The 22,173-nt window shown below is 39.4% G+C and overlaps 1 protein-coding gene across 3 annotated transcripts; it reads right to left on the bottom strand.

The window, feature by feature from the left end:
• Positions 1-121: 121 nt before the first annotated feature.
• tmem198b (transmembrane protein 198b) lies at positions 122-22,173 on the bottom strand. Of its 3 annotated transcripts, XM_056749902.1 has the most exons (6): positions 21,782-22,173; positions 21,166-21,250; positions 5,835-6,119; positions 4,280-4,861; positions 1,924-2,126; positions 122-1,754 (listed from the first exon to the last, which is right to left on the bottom strand). In XM_056749902.1, exons 3-6 carry the CDS (start codon positions 6,001-6,003, stop codon positions 1,599-1,601), a joined length of 1,110 nt encoding a protein of 369 aa, XP_056605880.1. In that variant the 5' UTR covers positions 6,004-6,119; positions 21,166-21,250; positions 21,782-22,173; the 3' UTR covers positions 122-1,598. The 3 variants fall into 3 exon arrangements, with proteins under 3 accessions (XP_056605880.1, XP_056605881.1, XP_056605882.1); XM_056749903.1 differs by lacking the exon at positions 21,166-21,250; XM_056749904.1 differs by lacking the exons at positions 21,166-21,250; positions 21,782-22,173 and adding an exon at positions 6,257-6,379.

The following is a 22,173-nucleotide window of genomic DNA, read 5'->3' as shown; positions in this document are numbered from 1 at the left end:
AGACATCTTAAATGGTCACATTCTGTCAACGCCTGTTCTCTTTGTGTGTGTGTGTGTGTCCACCTACACAAGTGATCATATGAAAAACTGACTGGAAAAAAGAGTCACAGAGCACAAGAGACAAAGTGAATTCACAATGTTTACCATAATAACCAGGCCCATACAAACACATGCTGTTGTACAGTGTCAGAAGAAAAACAAAAACTGTTTATGTCAGATTGTCAAAAGGTTTCATTGCTTGATTGGAAAGACTTTTGTCTTTGATACCACACTCTGTTATCAGACAGAAAGTAGAAAATGACTCATTATGTAAAACAAACAAAACTAATAAATATAACCATTCATAAACATGTCAGGGCTCAGCACCCTTGAACAATTAGTAGGAAATAAACTAATATCTAATAAATATGAGAGGCCATGTTGAAATGGATACACTAAATGTGCATTTTATGTACATAACATAAATGTTTCTGCTTTGCAGATAAAAAAAAGAGAGAACATGATCTCCTTTTTCAATTGTTCAGACAGGTGCGATAATGCATCATGAAAAAAAAGTGCGGGCCATTATATCATGCAGTTTGCCCCAAGGGATTATGGGGTTCTTTTTAAAAGAAAGTTTGCACCTTTCAGGGGCAGCCTCCACTATAATGCCCTCGAGGACACTACAAATCTTCCCTTGGATGGCACTGCAAACTAGTTTTATACACAGCGGTAACTGAACAGTCATGGTGAGATCCCTGTACGTACGCTTGCCACAAAGGGGGAAACGTCCATTATGTCATTGTCCTTTTAGCTTTTCCCCCAATGTAGCAAATTTTCTTTTGTTGACTATCCATAACATTCATATCATCCCTGAGTATCTTCACTCTCATTCCTTCGTATCTTGCTTGTTCTCAATTCGATTCTTCACCAGACGTTCATCTCCGCATCCCAGAGTGGACCTGGTGGCTCTGATCAGCAGTATTATGGCTCTTTGCCCTACAGTCTTCCTGGATAAAGGCTAAGAAGTTTTCTTTTACTGGAGTCTCAAAGCAAGGCACCCCTGCGCATTGGTATTTGGTACTATCCTGGGCCGGAATGTGGGACCTTACAGTACAGACACTTGACTGGTGAAATACACAAAATTTACTGAGGGGCGTGGGGGGGCTGTCAGCCTTGTAATACAAAGACGAGATTCAGCACCAACTGAGGAATTCCTCACAAGAAGAAACGCAGTTATGATTAACAGGCAACACACTATTTAACAACAGTTGACGACTTGACGTTATTAAAAAAATATATTGACAGAATGGAGCCCAGCATGATTTGTCACTACTGACCTTATAATATTATGCAAACACACGTTCAGCAAAATGTTATCGTGTGCTAGTATGCTTGCATGTGTGTTCGAAAACAGCTCAGGGATGCAACTATGGTCCAATGTTTGAGTTGCATCTTTTCTCTTTTAAGTGCTATAATAGTTTTGATCTGGAAAAGCTGCTGGATGATAGTGTGTGTGTGAGTGTATGAGACAGTGAGTCAGGGTTAGGTCAGCACCAGAGTAGCATAATATGTTTTTGTTGATCAGTTTCTGTTTGTTTGCGATTATGTGAGTGAGGTCAGACCCGAACATGTGGTCCAACCCCAGCAGTGAGGGGGACGGTAGACCCACAGTCATAGTCTATATCGACACTCGTGTGACCCGCAGCCACAAGCCCGCCCACTGGATAACCCCGCCCTTCCACCTGTCTCTCTCGGAAACTCTGGATATAACTCTGGAAAAGAGAAAAGACAGAGATTAATTGATTATGTTCACATAAATATTATCAATATTACAATAAAATATCCTTTAGATTATGTAACATTAATTAGATTTGTCAGGACTATTCATAGGTATTTTTAGACGGATAGATACTTTGTGCGGGTGTGCATGTGTGGACTCACAGGTGAAAGCACATCCCCATCAAAGCGGCGTACAGGGTTGGGTTTCCTGCGGTAAGCGGGCTCCGGGTGAAGGGGTTTGGCAGCATGTGTGTTGTGCGAGTTCTGCTGTTGCTTCCGCTTTTTCTTCCTGCCACACTCCCTCCTTTCATCCTTCTGCCGAATGCGCATGAGCTGCACTCGCCGCTGCTGACGACTGATCATAACTGAGAGAGTGACATTCAATTAAGTAACAGTTCTTCTAAAAACTAAATCTAAAATTCTAATTTCTTATAAATCGTATTTTCGTATTTCATATTCGATATGTAATTTATAAAAAATCCATCACAAACTAAAGGGATATTTCAGAGGCAAAACAAAATTTCCCCATGTTTTAATCCTGACTGAATTATGACTTTCTTCTTGAAGAATAATGCAGTCTGAGTTATAATACCATGTATTATTTTTCTTATAAGCGGTAGAATGGAAGTGAATTGGGCAATTTTGTAAGCAATATTTCTCTTGAACAAACACATCGATAAGCTTCAGAAGACCTTTGTTACGGCCACTAAGGCATGTCGAGCAGTTCTTTGATGGATGGATGCACTTTTTAGAGCTTCAAAAAATTGCACCCCATTCTACTGCTTGTAAGAAAGATTACACCAACCCAAATTGAGCTTTTTGTCTGTCATTTGTCAATAAAACATACTATGCAGTTTGCTTTTAGCGCTATATGGAGCCAGGGTCTAATTATCATAAAAATTAAGCAGATGCATCTAAAAACAGCAAAATATAATTTACAATATCAGACAGGAGTAATTTTAAGATGTCTTAAAAATCACATATTGACATTCCACTGTGTCAATTTATCTCCTCCACGACTTACTTTATATAATATAAAGAATATTGTTCCTGTAAGTGAACTGCCTGAGTGTCATAGCAGGGGTAACCCACGTCCTAGCTGAATTAGAAGTTTTGATTGTTTTTCCACCGAGTCAAACCTGTCTGATATTAGAATCATTTGACTAATTCGGCGCAGCGCACACAGGTGAATAAGGCATCAAAAATATCGAATGATTGTACCACTTTTAGCCACTACGGGGCCCCCTAAGCTAGCGGGGCCCTACGCATTTGCATGGTGGTAAACGCCACTACTGCTTGCTCCTCGAGTTGACTTGAGACTTTGGAGGCGGGACACCGCTCCTTTGATTGGTCACTTTTAACATGCAGTCACCTACAGACTACAACCTGTATCTTACCTAATGTTTAGTGTATTACCTTGCCTTAGCTGTGTGTTAGTATTTTAAAAAATGACATTTTGATTTCATTTATCAGTCAACAAAATTTATGCTATACAATATAGTTAAACTTACATTTCATGTAAAAATACTATAATAATAGAATGAAATGTCCTGGAGTCATTTAATTTGAGTTATCTAATCAAATTGATAATGCCTACTGGTAAAACCCGTTTTGATATTTTCAAAAATAAATAATTTAAATTACATTTTGGAGAGTACATCATATTGTAATTTATACTAACTTGTGCTTTGAGTTATACTGTTGAAGCTGTTCATGAATGCCCATTTTATAACAATTTCATGAAAATGATCAACAGTACAAAAGCAATTATGCAATTATATTATATTATGAATACACATTACCAAACTATTAATTTTTTAACTTCCTGTTAAGATGGCAAATGTGTTGATCCATAAAGCCAAGTGCATACATAGCACTGTAACCCAATTTTAACCCATGCCAATCAGGGACCCAATCAGGGTCACGTATCGAGTTATGCCAATTGAGAACGTTTCTGTACAACGGGAAAGATTGAAGTCGGATACTATCGGTGACTGCATGTTAAAACTGACCAATCAGAGGAGCAAAGAAATCTGCCATTGTCCCGCCTCCAAAGTCTCAAAAGTCAACTCGACGAGCAAAAAAAGTGATGAAGAGTTGCGAGACCATTGATAGGATTGTGTGCACGTTCGTCTTAGCCTCTGCTCGCTGACTGCATTTTAGCACGCGGAGCAGAAATGCACTCACAAGGATTTTTTTCATACTATCAAAGTTTGTTAACAACTGATATAGTGCCAAATCTTGAAAACACAAAGTGCCTCTTTTCAAGAAAAAAGTTAAACATTTCAACCCTGAATGAATTCCCTGAATGGATAGTCGGCACATAGTTTATTGAGACAGACAGAGAGAGCATGATCCACACACTATGAAATGACGGTCTACACCATATGATTGTTTTTGTGATCATTACTCACAGCCCGACAGCACACCAACAGACAGGAACCATCTGCCGTGCTACACATGCATACGTAAAACCTTCTCCTCGTCATATATTCCACCCGCTCTGTTCCTGACTCACCCTTTGTGTGGGAGTATCCCTCCGCCGTCACTCTCCACTGGACCAGTACGCCCAGCAGGGCGAGAGCAGGCCAGGCTCCCAGGACCACCCACGTCATCCAGCATACCGGCTCCCGGGGGCCCATTTTCACCCTCTCATATATGTATCTCACCAGCGCGAAGAGCTCCACAAAATAATCTGTGGCCACGACTATAACGGCAGCCCCAAACACGGCTGTTGAGAGTGTTGTGAAGCATCTTTGCCACTGTAGGGTGAGGACGGCGAACAGCATGCCCAGCCCCAGCAGCACGCCCAGGGGCACCCACACAGAGCGCGGGGGATTGGACGACAGCTCCTCCATGCCGATCAGGGTTCCGATAGCCACCAGCAGGCCCAGGAGCAACCCAACCATGAACAGGCCCACACTGCGTACCAGCATGGTCACCAGGCCGCACAGGGTTCCTATACCTAGGCCGATGCCCACGCTGGCCTCAATGGTCAGCTGCGTGTCTAATACGCGCTCCTTGTAACAGAGCAAGAATATGATCACGGAGCCAAACATCAGACCCGTGAGGAACAGTACAGCTTTAAAACAGCGGTAACCTGTGAATGATAGAGTGTGAACAGAATATGTTAAAAGCGACGCGTAGGAGGGACAAGAGACAAAAATAGCTTAATACGAGATGCTGGAAATCAGAGTGGTGGATTTCACAGCTCAAGAATACTGCAAAAGTGAGAGAAAACAACTTATTTTAGCAGCAAATTACCACTAAGTCAGGTGCAAAAAATCTAAAAGCGATTGATTCTCAGTCAGATTTAATGTATGTTACACATAAAAAGTGTACCTCACCGAGTTAACTTTGGATGAAAGCACCAAATGTGTAAACGTAAATATTTCATCTTTACACCATAGTAAGGCTTGAACTTGAGGAAGTATGGCTTAAAGGGATACTTCACCCAAATTTTTTTATTCCGTCATCATTTACTCACCTTCGATGACGTATCTCTTTAAAAGGATAGTTCACCCAAATAACAGTTCTGTCATTATGTATTCAACCTCATGGTGTTAAAAACCTTTACGACTCTTTAGTCTGAGGAACACAAAAGATATTTTAAGAAATGTTTTAGTGGTTTGGGGTTTATATAATGGAAATCAATGGGGGCAAATGTCGTTTGGTTACCAACGTTCTTCAAAATATCTTCTTTTGTGTTTTGGAGCAGGAGAAAAGTCATCCTGGTTTGGAAACGATCAAAGAATTCTTATTTGGAGTAAACTACAACTTTCAAAGAATAAAGGAAAATATGCCCTCTTGCATGCCCAGTCTTAAGCGGAGTGCAGAACAGTTATACAAACTATGACCTTATTCAGAACCTCATCAATTTTTGACATATTAAGCAAGAAAAAAACACAGGTTTAAGGATTAAACTCTGAGTCCACCACAATAACATTCTCTATTGACAAACTTCAACGACAGGCTGTTATTACAAAATACATTGTATATTGGTATTAGCAATTCATAAATAAACACTGTAACCAGAAAATGTACAAGTTTTCAAACATAAAGTCCAGACTCACCAAAGAAGCAATAGATGATTCCAAAAAGGCAGCACATCGAGCAGACAACTGAGGGGACCACCTCGTAACGTTGTCCCACGCCATCATTACAGGTGTCCAATTGCTCTTTTCCGGTCTCTCTAGAGGGAGGGGCCAGCTTAAAAGCTAGAGTCTGCAAGGTAGACGTCATGGTGAACGTAGAGTGCAGGACGGAGCAAGGTTATAGGGAGGGAAGTGACTGCAGGAAGTGGGAGGTGTCGGGATGCACCCACAATCAGGGCACACCTCCCGTCCACAGGAATCTACCTGTAAGAGAGAATATGACAAATAAATACATTTAAAAAAAACATGCATTGTCAGAAATGAAACTTCATGTGAACACGATAATAGACAACAAGACATTCTAAAATCAACACAGAATCAGCTAGACAAACTAAACGTACAGAAGAATGTTTGTCTAATCCTTCCCCTGCAGTACAGACCTACATCTAAGATTCAAGTTTACGGGTTCAGAATTATAATGACACAAACGAGGCTCAGTCTCTTCTCTTTGAGCCATTCTTCCCTTCTCTTTAATTCCACTTCCTTCTCCTCCTCCTCCACTGCATGTTCAGTCATGCCCCTGTTTTTTTCTTTTACATCTGTGGTTCATTCAGTACTAAAGGATAGTGAAAAACTGTACTGTGGTTAGATATTCATTCAGTCTAATCAATGGCAACTTGTTTTGACAGAAGATTAGACAATCAGCATGTTTCGAACATTTTTATTACAGAACACAGGTGTATTCAGCTCATTCATTTGCATGTTCCTTTCCTTGTCCTCTAATTTATGAAAATGCACTTCTACCCTGCAGCAAAAACATCAAAAATCCTGATCAAATTTGTGTTGAATATGAAAATACAATTCATTCAGTTACAGGCAGGACTGTACCAACAAAAAAGGACACACCACATACCTAAACAAACATTTACGGTTGGACTTTATAGACAATTTTCATTTTACCGTTAATGCCCTTAAAAAAAAAAAAACGTATGAAACTTCAGATAGAATTCATAAATGAAGATTGTTCTAAAATTCGTTTAATAGGACTAGGTGTTATAATCCCACTATTTCAGCACATTTGAATTTTCCAATATGACATTTCTCACGCCTTTTGCATGACAGGGGTGCAGTCAAGAATATGAACAGAGGAAATGATGTTTTTGGAAACTGGCTGTCTCGTGCCTGAGTTGTTCTACCTGTTCGGCGTCTTTAAGGTCCGCGGTGTAACACAGTCCAAGGCTTTTGATGGGCTTTTCCATGACCGTTGGTATGGGCTCGCCCTTTATACAGAACATGTTGCTGGTAAACTGGCCCTTGACAATGGAAATGCTGTAGGATTTCCCGGGATGTTCTCCAGGAGTTTATCCAGAAGCCACTTTGTACATGCTTTGGTCATTGTGATGGTTGTCATGTCATCCATGTATGCCCTGATTGGAGATAGGCGCAACCCATTTTTTTAAATTAAATTATTATTTCCATTGCCATTCTGAAATCCCGTGGTGAAATTGTGCAACCTGCCATTATTCCAACCTCCAGCTTTTGAAACGTGGTGGTACTATCCTGTGTGGTAATACAGAATTGGAGATCCTGAAAATATGCCTTAATCAGCTTTGTTACCTGCTCTGGAACGTGGAAGAAGTCAAATGCGGTCGACAGCCGCTTATGTATCACTGATCCAAAGGCATTGTCAAGATCTAGAAAAAACACATGCAGATCTTTCTTCTCCTTTTTTGCCATTTGCAACTGGGGCAAGATAATGTTAGCATGTTCCAAACATCCAGAAAAAAACCCTATGCCTTCTGCACTGAAGTGTCGATGAAGTTTGTTCTCTTCAGAAATACTGAGAGTCTATTGGCCACAACCCTGAAGAAAATCTTACCTTCCACATTCAAGAGGCTAATTTGGCGAAACTGGTCAATAGTTGAGGAGTTTTTCTCCTTTGGGATCAGAATGCCTCCTGCCCTTCTCCAGATCTTTGGTATCACCTGCTTTTTCCATGCCACAGCCATTAATCTCCAAAGGTACAAAAGTCCAGAAGCCTTCTTGTAGAGCCTGTATGGTATATCGTTGAGTCCAGGAGCTAAAGCTGTTCTTGCCTGTTTTATGGAACTTCACTTCCATTTAGGGGGGCTTGTGTCCACCTGGTGTTCTGGTAGCTGAATTGGTGGCATGTCCTATGGAATGGAGATTGGCTCATGCTTCTGATTGTTGGAATACATTTTACATAGTTATTCCTCAAGATCTGTTATAGTTACTTTAAGGGTCCTAGTTTTCTCCTTGCAAGATTCTACTGACGAACTTGTAAGCATCTTTGAAGAAAGCGGTCCCGTTTCGCTTCCTTTTCTTATGTTGCTTTCTCAAGCTCTCTGCTCCTCACAGCGAGGCCAGGCAACTTTTAATGTCGCCTTGTAGTAGTACCTCTAGGCCCTTACTTTCATCTTCGGTGGCCTTCTTCCATGGTTTCATCAGGCTACTCCTTTCTCTCAGAAGTAAGTCAATCTCTTTTTTCTTCCTGGATTTAGGTCGGCCCGTCGTCTCCTTCTTTGACCTTGGGTTCTTGCTTTTCACTCCAAAACTTTCCACCCCATACATAGGTGTGGATGATCTCCCCCATCTTCTCCAGTATTTCTTTCAACATCTCATTTTTGGCCTGCTAAATGATGGACAAGATTTTCCTTTCTGCTGCTTTGTAGTCTCCGGGTTACTGATTGCTGGTAAATTTATGCCTGGTTGGGCTTCGTCTGGGGTTCTGATACCCTTCGGTCTGTGGTGCTTGTCATGCCATTGGGCTTCACCACGACCGATTTGTATTGGTCAATGGGAGGCCCCTCACAAAGCTACAAAACTACAATAATCCCATGTATTCTATGTCTTCGTTATTTTTCAAAATTATATCTATTTACTACAGTCACTACTGGCTTCATTTCTGTATAGCTGCTTTGCAACAAGGCGAAAATGGATGTATAGATACCATTTTATTAGTAAACTTTGTAACACGTTTTTGTGGGAGTGGTTTAGGTTGAGGCCCTTGACCGCTTTACTAAGGTTAGGTGGCATGCTTTGTTAGATTGTTTTTTGACACTGACTGGAAAAAAATTATACATTTATTAAATTTAAATATGTAAGGTCACTCACTGTCTGGGACAGCAAATGTTTTTGAAAAAGTTAACTTTAACAGAAGGAACTACATTGCCGAATTGTACATGCTAACTCAATGGGTGGACAAACTGACAGGATTACCTCCAGTTAAGAGGCCTGACTTAAACTCATCAGAAAGAGAATCCAAGCATGTTTAAAGAAGATGCTTTAGATGCCCCTGTACTACTGTAACAATGGAAAACATTTGCAAATGCAAATCAGAAAGCAAGCATATTTGGGCCACATGTGAAAATCATCTGTCACATCTGGCCTAGATATGGCAGGACATATATGAGCAAAATATGGGCCATAGTCGTTTTGCCATAAATTAAAAAATGGCGGGAATGTTTAATTAGTTCACATCTTATTTTGGGGTAAATGGCCCAGATAACAATAAACACATGAGAACCATATAATTTTAAGATATAGCACACAGTGGGAAACATCAACTTGTGACTGATATTTGGATTGTAATTAGAAAAACACATTAAACTTCACACCAAAATCAAGTGTGTCCTGCAGTCTACACATTCTACACAGCACTTTTCTCTTCTTTCCTTATAACTTTTCATGTTAAGGTAAGTAATATTTTGACATTTTAAAGTTATTTTATTGAAATATGTTGCATTTTATCAGTATTGCATAGGATTAAGGATTTTGTTAATTGTAAAAGCTATCAAATTCGAAAAAAGTGGGGTTTCCTCAGCTATAATGGTTTAATGACGAAATAACACTCATCAGAAAAATGGAATCTCCACTCTCCAGACAGAACAAACTAGGCTCAAATTGACTAATACATGTTTTACAGTGCGGGTTTTGTCTTTTAATTGTTGTTTAAATGAAAAATGCAATAATGTAAAAGATTTCTAATGTACACACTTTCCCCAACAGATTTTCCCTTCAAAAGATCCCCAAAGACATTGGGAATAACCCCAGAAGGAGAACTGTTAAATGAGTAAATTATGTTAATTTTTAATCACTTTATTAGCGATGTAACTGGTGAATTTACTCATGGAAGATTAGTTTACTCTTCACACATTTAAGTGTACAAAAATACAAAATATAGACTCTTTGAATATTAAAAAAATTGTGTGGTGTAAATATGGTTAAATTCTGGGAGAATTCTGGCGTTTGGGTCATCAGCCACCGGTGGCCCACATAAGGGCCGTCAGTCATTTATTGAACTCGGCCAAACAAAAATGACATATAAGGTCCATGTCATTCTTTATTACAGTATATGGCTCACGGCTGCTAGAATCATGGGTCAGGGAACACTTTCTTAAGTAGTCCGAAATGAGAGAACGGATTCAAAAATCATTTTTTTTTATTGTGTATTCCAAATAATATCAATCAAACAGCAGTGTGTTTGTTTTGATTTAAGCCATAATAAGTAAAAAACACAGCTGACTAACACAAAAAATGATTTTGAAAAATGTTAAAAACAGAAATTCATTTTGGAACCAAACTCTTCATTTGCTGACTGGGAACTACTTGAACACAAACCTGAGTCCTGATACATAACATGAGCCTTTTCATTGTTCCCTCTCCCTTTCTATTAATGCAATTATGGCAACTGAAGGAAAACGAATGACAAACAGATCCTTTATGTTTAATCTCTGGTCACTAGTTAACTGCTAGTTGTATAACTAACAACGTTAGCTAACACAGCATAAAAAGTTAATGTTGCGTGACATATTTTTAGACATGCAACCAAATATTAATCCATAATGACAAAAGTCAATAGTTTTTTAACCTTAAATGATATGAAGTGTGCCCTGCAAAGGCTTGTTTGACTTGATGCAGTGCCCAAAGATCTGACAGGAGGATGACATCAAAGTACCACGAGAGCGATTCTACGCAAACTTTTTATGGCTTTTAAAATCACTCTCATGGTACGTTGAAGTCACCCGCCCAGTCGGATCTTGCAGTGCCGCATCATGTGGAACAAGCCTTGTGTCTAGACTGGACGAGGCGCACTGCAATCAGTGTGGAATTCTTTTTAAATTAAAGTGGGTTCTAATGCATTCTATTGTCTCTTGTCGCATCCTGCCGCACTGAGTCCGGTGTAGACATGGTGTTCGAGGGTCTACAAATTAAACTGAATTAAATGTAGACATTAAAATGGACAATGTTGCAAGACATAAACAAAACTGTCATTCCCTAATGTACTTCCTGTTTTAGGTTAAGTTTTCATTTTATAAAAGTCTTATAGATGTTCGCTTCACATTTCAATTCAGTTCTAAATCTGTTGGTTGTTATTTGTTCTAATGTTTGAGTAGTGATAAAAAACTAAAACAAGAAGTGCATTTTGATCTTTGTTGGTTTATATCTTGTGAAATGGCCAACATAATAATAATAATAATAATATTACTACATAGCCATTATTAATTGTCACTTAAAATGAAAAGCCTCAGGGAGGACCTTGTGGAATTTGATACATTGATACCACAATCTTTACCTGAAAAAGCTGCTTTGACAAGTATTTTGCTGTGCATTGTAAACAGCCCAACATAAATAACTGACTTCCTTTCTATTTTCTTTGTGATACAAATCTTGAGATTAGCTCTGCTCACGACAACCCCTTTGAAACAAGACAGAAAATTCCTGCCAGTGTCAAAGAGACGGAAAGAGAAAGAAGATCCATACGGAGGAACAACCTTGTTCATTATACATTGACCCAACAGTAATTAAGACCTTCCACTTCCTGTCTGTGAGCATAACAATGAAAAGAATCAACCCATATCAGCTGTCGGCCAGACTGCATACTGACCAATAGGAACACATAGCAACAGACCAGGAGCCAATCAGAACTGTGGCTCATTTAAGCGTTGCTGTAGCATCACCACCCCACTGCAACCTGAGGAATGAAAACAAACTAAATACACATACACATAAGTTATTAAAACATCCATTGTGTTTATGCACGGAATCCAGCTAGTTTAGGTAAGCAATAGGCATCATATAGCCTATGGTCACATACATTTGCATGTAAAAAGCATGACAGTCAATGTGTGCATAACAAAATGTGCTTAGGATAATGAGGGTTAGCTGACTGTACAGTAATCAGCGAACTGGTAGTGAGGTTTTTGATCTCCCCGTGCGGAGCTGTTCATGTGGCAGTATGACAAAACAACACTTTTTCAACTCATTTAGAAGGGCCCTTTGAAATGACTGTCTAAGAAAGTATAGGATATGACTTATTCCAGGACGAGTCTTCAAATAAACTCCATGATTCCTTTTACAGACTACATGCATGAAAATTAAGACTACTCTTAAAAATGTACACTAACACTATGTCTACACCAGATGCGGCAATGACACATAAAGTGTGGACAAAATGTAAAATTATACTAGGTTCTGATGCTTTCTATTGTTTTAGACACGGTGTTAAACCTGCCTTAAACCTGGCTCAGATTACAGGAGTTTTAATATCCTGACAGATAATAAAATCTGGTTGCAGCACACACATAAAGAGACTCTTGATAGATTCTCTTATTTAAAATCTTAACCATGGTCAAACAAAATATTTGACATTTCTGTCCCATCACACACTACAAGATCATTTTATGATTTTCGTACAAGAGGACACGCGTATCACGCGATTTCACCAGAAAGCATATGTAAACAATATGACGACATCTAGTGGTAGTATAATATTATGTCAACTGGGGGTCATGCAGGAATGTTGTTTCTGGTTGCAGTTAAATAAAGTTGTGTGAGGAAGCATCAGCTCGTGTTCACTATGTAAAATACAGAACACAATGGACATTGCGAAGCGACAATTTTAAAGACATATTATAGAGGTATTTGTTATGTTGCCACATTTCAACAAGCTGATATAATCGGGGAGGCCCTGGTTGTTCTCGGAGTTTATCGGGGAAGTGTAAGATTTGATCTGTGAGTGCCTCACATTATATGATAATCTGGACCGAACATTGGACCCGATAGAGGCCATGGATAATCTATTTTAAAGATTCTTAGAAGTGGAAAATCTGGGTAAAATCTGGCCGAGAATCCAGTAATCTGAGCCAGGCTTCAGACTACAGGATTCTCGGCCAGATTTTTATTTAAATTAAAATAAACAAATTTGTTATTGAGCAAGTGCCTAAATTACCATAATTCACAATGGTAATCTTATTTTTAATTTATTTATTAACGCCATATCAGCACTTAAGGCTAATCACAGTTAACACTCCGTAAAGTAAATTTATAAAATTGATTCATAATTTGAGTTACTGTATCCGGTACGATATAGCAGTTTGACATCATTTTCTGAACCCCACAGAAGGTGTGTACGTAAAGAAGCCTGCAATTTATGTTTTAAACAAAGATGGCAGTATACCGAACAAAAGAATTTGACTTGCAAACTCCTGATTTGTTCCATATGGCTCGACCATGACAAAATATTATTCCACAAACAATAAAAAATGAACTATGTATATTTGCTAATAGCCTTGATTTATGACATGGCACTACTGGTCAGAGATGTCAATTATTTCAAGTGAAAGGATCAAATTCAGCACTGAATGTTCCAAGTAAACAAATGCCATCATAAAATATCTTCCAGTGAGGTTTTATACTGCTGAGATTTGTGACCCACTCTGAAATAATAACTTTACAGATGGTTACCTGACATAGACATGACTACATTCAAAATCGACCACACCCTATCTTTATCGGTCGTGCTGATATTCTGACTTCATCCCTCGCCTGTTACTTGCCAGTGGGACGGACCCACGTAACCATGGTAACCTAATCAGACACAGCTGTTTGGGATGTCTGCCTTCAATTTATCCCATTGTTTGAGTTTGACTTCCCTTTTCCCTAGACTTTCGCTTTATTTATTTGAATCTTTCTCTCTTTCCGTTCTTCTATAAATCGTTTTTCCTCTCCAGCTTGTTAATTACCTCCATCTTGACATCCCTTTACTTTGCACTTCTTTCCATTTACACTGAGAAGCTTTACTTTACTCATCTTCAGTCCCTTAAGGCATTTTAGTGAATATGCCCACTTAAAGTCATTCACAGCGCTGATGGACACCTGTGCTGCCATTTCACAACCAAATGCACCTTGGGTTGCCACCTTGTCGTTCAACGTCATGATTATGTCCTTCAGAGGAAAAACATGATCAGATTACTGACAAACAATACAGTTTATGATTCATTGGCTGTTGGTCCACGATTTACCCTGTTCTGCTAAACTGCACGTGCGCACACACACACACACACACACACACACACACACACACAATGTGTGAACAGGAACAGGCTAACATGTTGTTGAATTTGTGAACACACACTGAATTTATCTCACACACACACTAATGTAGGTAAAGTGTCTACCTCAGATTTTGCTTTGTTTTCACCCCTTTCAACAACCCCCTCTCCTCAAAATCAATCATTGTTTCTACTTTGCTCCAATAAGATACGGAAAGATCAATAGTTTAACTATGGTGTTTGCAGTAAAGTACAGTAAACACAATTTTACCATACTTTCGTTAAAGGAATGTAAATTAAGAAGTGTACTTCGGATTTAAAAAAAAGTTAAGTGTACAGTACTGTGTGTCCCCTTAAATTCCAAAAAGCAACTGACTCCAGATTTTCATGTATAAATAACCATGGATATAGTCATTTGTTTGTATGTGATTAATAAGTACTCAATGAGTGGCACTACGCATGGTATTTGGCCACAGAAACAGACCCAGCACCACCTGCTACACCCCGTACAAGCTGTCCAGTCATACCCATCAGCGGGACCGTTTCTGTGGGCTACGTTCTCTCACGACTCCGTTAGTCACCTACACCCAGCACCAATCATATGAGGTAACCCACCTACAGGACTGTCAGAAAGCGTTGGCTGCAGATTACACTGTGTGAATGTGTTTTAGGCAGTGTCGTGATTAGAATATACAGCCAGTTCCTGAACATTCTGGCTGATGACTTTAACAGCGTGTATGTTCATCTGAGCCTGATGCGTCACCCCTCAACAAGTTCAGGATGTATCATAATGTTCCCTTTGCTTTTCCAAATTTCAGCCTTCATCTTATTGTACTCCTTTTATCTTATCCAGGTGCCGAAACTACACTATACATTATCTGTCCTTTAAACAAACAAAAATAAGTGTAATCCATCTCAGTCTATCCAGAACACACATACAAACTCAGACATTCAAGCACAATTGTCGACATATTCTGGATAGCGCTGATCGCACAAACATCCTATTGATGCATTTTCCACAAGCAGATTTTCATGAATTGGAAGGTACTCTGCGACACAGACTGCTTCTAAAACAGTCTTCCGCCTCGGCCAAACTCTGCTGGGTCTGTTTGTCCCTCATCCCAAGTCCCAGTGTGGAGTAACAGAATTCCATTCCGGAAAAGATCAGTGTGAATGTGTGTGTGGGATGAACCTGGAACGTTGCCCGCAGAAGAACACTACAGCAATGAGCAAAATGAGAGAGGCCCAAAGACAAACAGAGAGAGTGTGTGTGTGGGGGACAAAGATGGGACCTTTACTTGCATAACTGCATCATAATGAATCAGTCATGCTCTTCTCTTCATCCCCGCAGTATCTACAGATGGATGGTGAAGAGGAACCGCAGGCCATTTGTGCAGAGAACTAGAAAGTATAGTCGGTTTAAACAATTTTAAACACTTAAGACAAATCGACCTGATATGCAAAATCTGGGTGAATGATATCTGAATGACACATATATTAATCTTTTGTACTTCTGTTACAAAATGGCAAACTGTGGGCCTCCCAGGGAGACAAGAGAGAAGGCGAGAGTGAGATCATACATTTGACATCACATGGTTTGGTGCACAGGAAACACATTGTTTAAAGCAACAAAAAACTTCAAAGCAGAAACAGCAGTTGGAACACAGCTGAAATTCTAGAATGGGTCGTTTTCAAGCATACAGGCAATCCGTCAAGGTCAAAGGCAATGGACATAGTAAGTCAGCAATGCTTCTACGTGAAATCTGAAAATTACATGATCGATATACTTAACCTGTGCAGGGTAAATATGACACGAAAATATTGGTTTAACATCAATAAAACAACATTAAAGTCCCCGTGAACCTCCGTATTCTGACACTTCTCCGAGTGAAACAGAATTTAAAATCAGAAAATATTGGGTGTGGTTTGCATTTTTCACTGCGAATTGATTGAATGTATAATAAAAGCCTTTTGAAATGAAACTGGTAGCAGAATGACAGTTGAAGGGGAGGAGTTAACGGATGCTCCGCCCAAGCCGACAACTTGCATCACTAGCGGAAGTGCAATTTCAGATTTAATTTATGATTATGAGGGCAAATGAATAAATAAAAGAGAATGGTCCACACTTATAATCTATTTAAAATAAATAAAACATTTCCATGGAAAAATAGGAATTGTCATTTTTTATTTTAATGGGACTTTAAACACCCTGATGTCCATGATGACTCGTAAAAGAAAGAAGAAACATGATTTTTTACATGAAATGTCATCTAATGTAAAGAGTCACACAGGGAGTTATGTAAAAGTCCTTTTTTGTTATTTCACAATGACTTGTCTTTAAATTACAAAAAAATAACAACTTCTTACTTTAAAAGTACATATACAATCTTGTCGAGCATTTTAAAGATTTTCTAAACAAAATATATCGTAATTCATACCTTTTGCTTTCAAAAATCGAAAATTTCATATTTTTACACAAAATCATTTGTAATGTTTTGATAAATATTCCAAAAAAAAAAGAGTATTTTGTGTAAAAAAATATTGTACAATATATTTATAATAATGTTTTTTTTTCGAGTTAACCAGCTTGGAGGTTTTTTACTGCAACATTTTTACAATGTATTGCTATTAGAATTTTACAGGATGTGAAAATCACTGACGGAGGCCAAGCTCTAGTTTTACAGAAACTCATCACTCCAATTACTGATCTGGTAATGTAAATGTTTTGGTTGCTATAGAAACATCCGGAATTAGGTTCCTTTGCTATCACCCCTGTAATCCTGCCCAAAGAGAGACTGTCCGAGTGTTCAGCTCAACGTAAAACAACACACACACACACACTCACATGTTTGTACAGCTATCTTTATGAGGACATACATTGACGCAATGCAATATCTAGCCCCTAACCCTAACTGTCTGAACTGAGTACCTGTACCTGACCCTAACCCACACCCTAAACCTAATCCAAACCTGATTATAACCTAAACACTAAAACCAGGTCTTGACCCTCAAACAGCCCTTTAAAGGGGTCTCAGAAAGTCCTTAGTCCTCACTCTGCTGGTCTAAAACTCACACTGGTCCTCATAAAGATAGATATACAAGTGCACACAGAAACACACACACACACACAGCTGTAACTAGCCCTACCTTTAGCCTACAAGAATGAATTTATATCATGTGAAAACTTAACACTTTCATTTGTTTACACACGGTTTCAAAATCTAGTCACTGTTAATGACACTCACACATAGCATAAGACAGACGTATAACACTAAACATTGCGTGGCACAACGGCTTTTAATTGCAATTAGTTAAAAGTCCCAAACATGTCAGGACCGCTTTTCTTAGGGGCAAAAGTACAATTGGTCCGCTGCATTCCCGGCAGGTACAGCACTGAACTCCCGTACCGCGAATAAAATATTAACAGTTAATAAGCAACGCTAGCAAATAAAAAAAACTCCCCATCCAAAAATTCGCCTTTTCGGATTCGCGATGGCATGGTTTTGATAAGCTACTGCAATGTCACAACATTTATTTTCGTCCAGAATTTTATCCAGAAAGTGCATCCATCGATCAAAGAACTGCTTGACACGGCTCCGCGGTCTTAACAATGGTCTTCTGAAGCTAATCGGTGCGTTTGTTTGGGAGAATGTCCATATTGCCAGCGCTATTAACGATGATGTCTATAGCTTCTGTTGTCCTGTGGCTTCAAAATGAACGTCGAGCAGTTCCTCGATAAATGGATGCACTTTTTGGAGCTTCAACTTCCATGCCCATTCACTCCCATTCTATCGCTTGGAAGTAAAAGGTATTATAACTTCCGACTGCATTATTCTTCAAGAAAACCATATTCAGTTAGGATACCTTGAGGGCGAGTAAAACATGGGAAATTTTGATTTGCCTGTGAAATAGCCCTTTGGGGTCTGGACTCTGTGGTGGCCAATCCATGTATGAAAATGATGTCTCATGCTCCCTGAACCACTCTTTCACAGTTTGAGCCCGATGAATCCTGGCATTGTCATCTTGGAATATGCCTGAGCCATCAGGAAAGAAAAAATCCATTGATGGAATAACCTGGTCCTTCAGTATATTCAAGTAGTTAGCTGACCTTATTCTTTGGGCACATAAAACGTTGCTGAACCTAAACCTGACCAACTGCAGCAATCCCAGATCATAGCACTGGCCAGATGGGGACTTTTTTTGGATGGGAAGAGTATACATTTTTATGCTGATATGATATGTGGTCATCAAGGCCCAAAACATCTTCGGTTTTAAAGGGGGGATTTAACATTGTTTCATGCATTCTGACATATTTACAATGTTGAACGTGCTGGCTTCTCTGTGTAATATGGTCCAACTAGTCAAAAAAACAAAATTTAAGTATAACGTAGTATTTCTGTGCTCGTTACATTCCCCGACTGCCGTTAAGGTTTCGGAACGTTTTTTTTAACATGATAAATCATTGCGTATCAACTTTCTTAGTCCCTTATTGGGTAATTCTCCTGGAAATGCACCCCCACTGCAAGGCAAAAGATATAGCCCGCCCACACGTCAACCAACGAGCAATATGAAGACCCGCTTACCATCAAGATTGGCTGCGCGGTGGGTAAGTGAAACCAAGTCATATGTCTGTGTTTCGTTGGCAATCGGCACGTACGTGCATAATGTAAAACTACTTACTTATATAGAAACAGTTAAGCAGGCATAATGTGATGAAATTACGAGGCTTTTCTCAGATTACCACACCATATTTCACTACAATGCTTGGCACCATCCAACAGCTGAACAAAAGTTTTTCAAGCTTTTCTACTACTGCTAAAAACAAACAAGTTATGGCACTGCTTACACCAGTGAGTATCACAGCCAGCTAGGGAAGAGTTTACTAGTAAACAGACTTGATCAGAGATGACAGGCCCTGGTGCATACAGTTTTAGTGTTTCATTTATTCTGTATTAGATTTTAAACTGATATTCAGATGATACACTTTATGAATGCTAAAATTAAAACACATTACAGGCAATAAAATATGAAATATTTGTTCTCTCTATGAACCTAAGGCAGGGTAGACACAACATTTAACTTGACATCAAATTTTTTACACTTTGTCCTGCAGAATATTATGGAAAAGACATAATTTTGCTTTTACACCCTCATTGAGAAAGTGTTGCAGGCATAAATATAACAATTAGATGCCGCATTAGCATCTGTTTCTATGGGCTGCTTTAGGTAGGTCGTCCACCATATTGGAATGGTGCGAGAAGGTCCGTTAACACTCAAGAGCTAGCAGACTATGTATGATTATGAAAATACATTGATTGTTGTGTAACCTCAAAAATGATATCTGCTACACTTAGACATGACCAAGTGAAAGGTTATCCCATTTTTGGGGAATTTAAATCCGCATGGTTTTCACAGCCATGGCTGCCTTAAGTGTTGGGCCATTCTAGCAAACTGTGAGTGACGTCAGTGGACCGTTCCAAGATGGTGGACACGTCTATGTGCTTGGAGCGCTAGAGTGTGGCATCAAGTTATATGTGTCTATGGTTCTGGGAGCTTAACAGGTAGCGCATGGCACATGTAATGCAAAGAACATGGGTTCAATACCCAGGCATCAAACAAACTGGTATAGTGCAAGAGGGTACACCGATACTGGTTCCAAAAATGTCCTGTTAAATACCATCAACTGTTTCAGTTTTTCAGAAATACAATGCAAATGTGATTACTAGTTCAACAAGTGTGTGTTTGTGCATGCTGTTATTTAACGAGATTTTGCATCACATGTGGCTTCGGTTTAGTGGATTAATAGCATTATGACCTCACCCACCTCCGCTTTCTCTGTACGCCTTTGTCTTTTCTCTTGCGCCAACTCCGTAATACTGAGAGACCATTGCACAACCAAGCTCAACATCTAAACTCTGTTATCAATACAACTGTTGCATAACATACGAAAGACTGAAACACAACAGACTGTTTGTGACTTCTCAAAACAAATGCGTTTCCAGAGTTTGCGTGTGTGCATGTGTTTTCATGTACAAACATGTCCAGTTATGAGTTAAAATTCATGTGAAATGACATCTGACTCACTATGTAATCCATAGGTGTAATGAGGTGTTTTCCTTGTAGAAAGTACTGTAATATATGTCAGTGCTGTATCATCACTGATTTATTTTGAAAATGTGACGTTAAGCTGGTATTAAAGGCTTAGTTCACCCCCAAATTCTGTCAATTTACAAATTTCAAGCTTGTATGACTTTTTTTCTTCTGCAGAACACAAAAGACGATATTTTGAAGAAAGTGGGTAACAGAACAATGGCGCTACGCATTCACTTGTATTGTATAGACACAAAAACAATGCAAGTCAATGGGTACCTTTGTTGTTTGGTAACCAACATTCTTCAAAATATCTTCTATTTTGTCCAGCAGAAGCGAGAAAGTGATACATGTTTGAAATGACGAGATAGTGAGTAAATTACAACAGAATTTTCCTTTTCGGGTAAACTGTCACTTTAAAACCCCAAAAACAAATGCACTGGTTGAAATGCCAGATGCATCAATGCTGCTTCCCTAGATGTGACCCCAATTGAATAAATACAAATTAACAATGTTATGAACACCTAAAATCTGACCTAAGCATAGAGTCAATAATGTTACCACCACAAACCTGAAATTATACTTATCTAGACAAATCATCCACTCTATTAAAAAAGTCAAATGCATTGTGCACACAGTTGTGAGTCATAATGGTACTTGATGTGATGCTGTGTCAACAGGAATGTACCACTGCGAACAACTGGGTGACGTGTCACTACTCAATACCGAGTGCTCCAGGCCACCGTTGACACATTTTGAAAGTCAAATGAACCATCATACGAATAAAACTGGTACGTAACACATGGTGGTTAAATATCAGATGCATAACACCCACAATGCACTACAATGAAAAAAGGCATTCTCACCACATCCAGTGTGATATACCAGGTGACGTATGGTGATGTCTATCTGTTGCATGAGAACACGTTATCTCCCATTTAAGTACACTCTCTGTAACAAAAAAAAAAAATGATCGTACTTGAGGTCATTAAACAATAAAATAACGACATCAAATGCGTCTTTTAATAAACAAGTGAACACGTAGCGACACCGAGCCGGTTCGCGTGCATACGGCTATTCCCGTCAACTTCGTTTGTTTAGTGCACTTGAACATGGCAAGTCGTTTCTCGTCTGGCACGTCAACATCCCGCCGCTGCATGTAAACAGAAGTCACGATCACTTTAACCCGCAGCCATAAACACTCAAGCAGCTCAAGTGGGCTGAATCAATGATACACTGTAAATGTACCTTAACATATCTATTTGCACCGGTGGCAGGCTAGATATCGTGCGCGAAGTAGGCCATATGGTCGCATTTAAAACCCACAGGCATATCATTATGTAACTGACGTTCAAGATGACTGCACATTTACGATAGCAGTCTTGTCATCTGCACGAACGCATTGTCATGGAGTTAAACTAGCCTTACGGAACGAAAACATTTATATGCACAAAGAGTGAAGACGTGGCCGTGTGCGCTCACCCTAATCGCGCTTCAGCATCCTGCTTCTGCCTGATCCCAGACCTGCGTCCGACAGTCTGATCTACAGCCACATTCCAGTCGTATCGCTCCAGGCCAGCTCACTTAAGCCCTGTTCGGACTAAAGCTCACTTGTTTGTCTTGACACAGAGCTTCGATAAGGTTGCCACGACTCTCGGCTTCTCGTTGGTCTTGGGTGCTGCCAATAAGTCCGCGCATCGATTATTGCAGATTATTATTCCAGTGACTAACGCGATACTATGAAGGCACAATGGCCTATATTACACATCCATGTGACAGCGACTGCGGTGGGATGCCAGTCGCTGTTCAAAAGGATCTCAAAAACACACATAAATACGGTTGGTTACCTAGTCACTGGGTCTGGGCGGACCGTA

This window comes from Triplophysa dalaica, chromosome 6 (genome assembly GCF_015846415.1).
Source record: "Triplophysa dalaica isolate WHDGS20190420 chromosome 6, ASM1584641v1, whole genome shotgun sequence".
NCBI lineage: Eukaryota > Metazoa > Chordata > Actinopteri > Cypriniformes > Nemacheilidae > Triplophysa > Triplophysa dalaica.
Note: the sequence above shows the minus strand (reverse complement) of the source record. Positions and strands in the feature narration are given on the sequence as shown.